Here is a 4,396-nt window from a genome sequence, read left to right on the forward strand (position 1 = left end):
AAAAAAAAAAAGAATGTGGCTAAGAAACGAGGGGAGTCAGGGAGAGGCTATGCCACGATACTAGAAAGGCTACCAATAAAACTCCTTCATTTCTCAAAGCTTCTGTAAGCAGTTGTCTTGACATATAGTACGTGCTCAATAAGTTATTATTCTCTAAATTATTATTGAGCACTTACTATATGTCAAGGCAACTGCTGGTGATGATAAGGAGCTTATACAGGCCATCTGTACAAAGAACAGAAATCAGCACTGCACAAACAAGCTCCATGGGTATGGCATCAGCCCCCCCTGGTGGACACACTGGAGCTGCAACGTCAGGCCTCCCAACACTACTGCCTCCCACCCACTCCCCCCTGCAACCACCCCACACCCCAGCTGACCCCAGCTGGCCCCAACAGGCTGCAAGGGTTTGGCAAACTCTTACTTGTTCAGAGAACCCCAAGGCCTCCCAGAGCACAAGTAAAGCAGTGAAGCCAAATGAATGCAGAGCCCTGCATGCAGCAGATACCTGTGCCATAGTCAATGCGCGTGGAGTTCCCCACTGACTCCTTTAGGTAAACAGCCACCTCAGGCACAGCAGCTGCCAGATGGGTGGGAACCACCGTGGCCACCAAATTCTCTGCTTCCTGATAACACAACAGACACAAAGTGGTGGCACCAGATTAGGCAGCATCCAGTGGGAGGGAGCCCAGGGGCCACATCGGGCTGGGGGCCCAGGCTGCCAGGCCAGCCTGGTTCCCTATTCTGACTGGCCCCAGAAGGAAGAATAGGAATGGCATTTATTCTCACACAACAGGAAGACCACCCCAGAGCAGCTGATCCCCTGCTGACCCTTTCTCCAAGGGCACAGGGATCTGAGGGCAACAGGGAAGAATCTGAAAAGGAGCCATTCAATTCTCCCATCTAGTAACTCACTGGAGCCCCACGGACACTCCAGGAAGTCAGTGCTATGGTCCCCATAGGAGCCATTTTCCTTCACACTTCCAGGGCAGCAAGAGTTTGTACCATCTGTCCACCAAAAGACACACACAAGAATGCTATGGGCGGCACCTGTGGCTCAGTGGGTGGGGCGCCAGCCCCATATACTGAGAGTGGTGGGTTCAAACCCGGCCCCAGCGGTAGTCATAGCTACTCAGGAGGCTGAAGCAAGAATTGCCTAAGCCCAGGAGTTGGAAGTTGCTGTGAGCTGTGTGATGCCACAGCACACTACTGAGGGCGATAAAATGAGACTCTGTCTCTAAAAAAAAAAAATAAAAGAAGGCTCACAGCAGCATTGTTTATAGTAGCCAAAATGAGCAAATGAAACTGAAATGCCCGTCTACAGTGGAATAAACTGGTATATTCGTACTGTGGAATACTACACAGCAAGGAAAAGGGTCTGCCGCAATATGACAATGTGGGTAAATTGCAGACAGAACACTGAGCAAAAAAAGCTAGACATTTATATGAAGATGAAAAACAGGCAAAAGGGCTCGGCACCCCTGGCACAGTGGTTATAGCGCCAGCCACATACACTGAGGCTGGCAGGTTCAAACCCAGCCCAGGCCTGCCAAACAACAATGACAACTGGGCAGCACCTGTATCTCAGTGAGTAGGGCACTGGCCCCATAAACTGAGGGTGGCGGAATCAAACCCAGCCCCCGCCAAACTGCAACAAAAAATAGCCAGGCATTGTGGCGGGTATCTGTAGTCCCAGCTACTCGGGAGGCTGAGGCAAGAGAATCGCCTAAGCCCAAGAGCTGAAGGTTGCTGTGAGCTATGACACCACAGCACTTTACCAACGGCAACATAATGAGACTCTGTCTCAGAAAAAAAACAAAAAACCAGGTGGCGCCTATGGCTCGGTGGGTAGGGCACTGGCCCCATAACCCAAGGGTGGCGGGTTCAAACCCTGCCCCGGCCAAACTGCAACAAAAAAAATAGCTGGGCGTTGTGGCAGGTGTCTGTAGTCCCAGCTACTCGGGAGGGTGAGACAAGGGAATTGCCTAAGGCCAGGAGTTAGAGGTTGCTGTGAGCTGTGTGACACCACAGTACTCTACTGTGGGCGATAAAGTGAAACTCGGTCTCTACAAAAAACAAAAAAACAAGACTAGGTACCACCTTAGAGTCCAGAGGCAGCCCCTAGCTTCTCTTAGGACAGTGTTTTGCTGGTCCTGGGGACTCTCTTCTGCTCTCTGTGAAAACACTTGGCCAGAGAAATTAGGACCCAAGTTTCCCTAAGCTCAGCTTTCGACAGCTGACATGAGAATCTCCTGGTTTCCCAGCCCCTTCCCAGACCTATAGACTCTGCCTTTCTAAGGAAGGAGCCTAAGATCCTGCATTTTTGTTTTCTGTTTGCTTCGAACAGGTAATACCTTCATAATATTCAAAACTAAAAACACAGCAGAGATGCACTGAGAAGCCTCACTCCACCACACTCTTGTCTGTCTGCAAAAAGAAACTCCAGCTTTGTAAGCCTCTTATATAGTCTTCCAGAGATGTTTCTTTATGAAAATATGGGCAGTTTGAACATATATTTTTCCTCTTTCTTACCAAGACGTAGCTTACAAGTACAACCTTACACCTGACTATTCTTTTTTTTTTTTTTTTGGCCAGGGCTGAGCCTGAACCCACCACCTCTGGCACATGGGGCTGGCACCCTACTTCTTTGAGCCACAGGCGCCACCCACACCTGACTCTTCTTTGACCAAACCATGAGTTACAGTCCTTTTCACTGAGTTTCCTAGACAGCTTTCTTACCCTTTTTATAGCTGCATAGTACTCCATGTTGTGAATAGACTGGTTTAATTGATCCCCTACAGATGAATAATTGGGACATTTCTAATCTGTTGCTAATACAATGACTTAATAAACAGCCTTGTGCAAAGGACTGTATACCCACAGTAGCAATTCCCAAAAGATGGCTAGGACAGAGGGTCAACGCATTTGGAACTGCTATTTTAACCCTCTTGTGATTCTGTCTGAAAGATCTAAACAATGCATGCCCTTCCTCATCTGCTACAAAATCACTCTCCCACCAGCCCAGCCCCCAGCCCTGTCCTGTGGCAGTCTCACCTCATCCAGTTTGCCATACCAGGTCCTGTAGGCTTTATTCCCAAATCGAGAGGGCTGGTCCACTGGAGGAGTCTCATCAATCCACCTGTCCAGAGTGTTGAGAAGGGCAACCAGTTTCTCAATGGCCTATGGAGGCAAAACAGAGGGGACCAAACCACAATGACTAGTGGCCCCAGGCTAGAGCCATCAAGGGGAAATTCCACTTGCTTCTCAACAACATCCCTCAGCGTGGTACTAACCAGCCATTCTCCTTGCTGACCCCCTTTCTTCCTCACTGTCCTAAATACAAAGGAGGGTTGGGGGAGCACAGTGAGCTTTGCAAAGAGGGAAGAGCACTAGGCTGAAAGGACATGGGTGGGGTAGCTGCAGCTCCTGGGTTCTACAGCCAGCCCACCTGGAAGGAGCTACTGGACTAACGCAAATTTTTTTTGTTGTTTTCTGAGACAGAGTCTCACTTTATTGCCTTCGGTAGAGTGCCATGGCGTCATAGCTCACAGCAACCTCAAACTCTTGGAATCAAGAGATTCTGTTGCCTCAAGGACTACAGGTGCCTACCACAATGCCCAGCTAGTTTTTAGAGATGCGGTCTTGCTCTTGTTCAGGCTGGTCTTGAACCTGTGAGTTCAGGCAATCCACCTGCCTCAGCCTCCCAGAGTGCTGGGATTATAGGCATGAGCCACTGTGTCCGGTCTTCACAAACCTTTTTTTTTTTTTTAAGATTTTATTAGAAAAGAAAAAGAAAAGAAAATTTTTATTGGAGCCTTCTGTTAATATTTGTTTTATTTATTTATTTTGAGACTGAGTTTCACTCTGTCACCCAGGATACAGTGCCATGGTGTCATTGTAGCTCACAGCAACCTCAAATTCCTAGGATCAAGTGATCCTCTTGCCTCAGTCTCCCAAGTAGCTGGGACTGGCTTTGAGATCTTTTGTTGAGTACACAGTATCTACCCATCATAGAGCATAGAATGTAAAAGGAAGAAAAAATGAAAATGACCACCAATCCAGTCACCCTGAGATAAAGACTATCAACATTCTAATGTACCCTTCTGTTTTGCCTTTCCATAGTGTTTTCTACTATTTAGTGACAAGAATTTGGAAGGCAAATGAGCCCTAGATTCAGATCTCATCTAAAATACCATTTAGGCTGGGCGAGGTGGCTCATGCCTATAATCCTAGCTCTCTGGGAGGCCGAGGCAGGTGAATTGCCTGAGCTCATAGGTTCGAGACCAGCCTGAGCCAGAGCAAGACCTCATGTCTAAAAATAGCCAGGCACTGTGGTGGGCACCTATAGTACCAGTTTCTTGGGAGGCTGAGGCAACAGAATCGCTTGAGCCCAAGA

The 4,396-nt window shown here is 48.2% G+C and overlaps 1 protein-coding gene across 3 annotated transcripts in view; it reads right to left on the reverse strand.

Moving 5' to 3' along the window:
• PTPA (protein phosphatase 2 phosphatase activator) overlaps nucleotides 1–4,396 on the reverse strand; it is a 36,341-nt gene that overhangs the window by 16,735 nt on the left and 15,210 nt on the right. For 2 of the 3 annotated variants that reach the window (XM_023516219.1, XM_012808249.2), the window contains 2 exons: nucleotides 3,055–3,180; nucleotides 509–626 (listed from right to left, as the gene is read on the reverse strand). In XM_023516219.1, coding sequence (XP_023371987.1) covers nucleotides 509–626; nucleotides 3,055–3,180 — 244 coding nt within the window. The remainder of the gene's footprint in view (nucleotides 1–508; nucleotides 627–3,054; nucleotides 3,181–4,396) is intronic. The other variant, XM_023516218.1, reaches the window with a different exon arrangement.

Source organism: Otolemur garnettii, unplaced genomic scaffold, assembly GCF_000181295.1.
Source record: "Otolemur garnettii isolate 467f Iridium unplaced genomic scaffold, OtoGar3 scaffold00087, whole genome shotgun sequence".
NCBI classification, from domain to species: domain Eukaryota; kingdom Metazoa; phylum Chordata; class Mammalia; order Primates; family Galagidae; genus Otolemur; species Otolemur garnettii.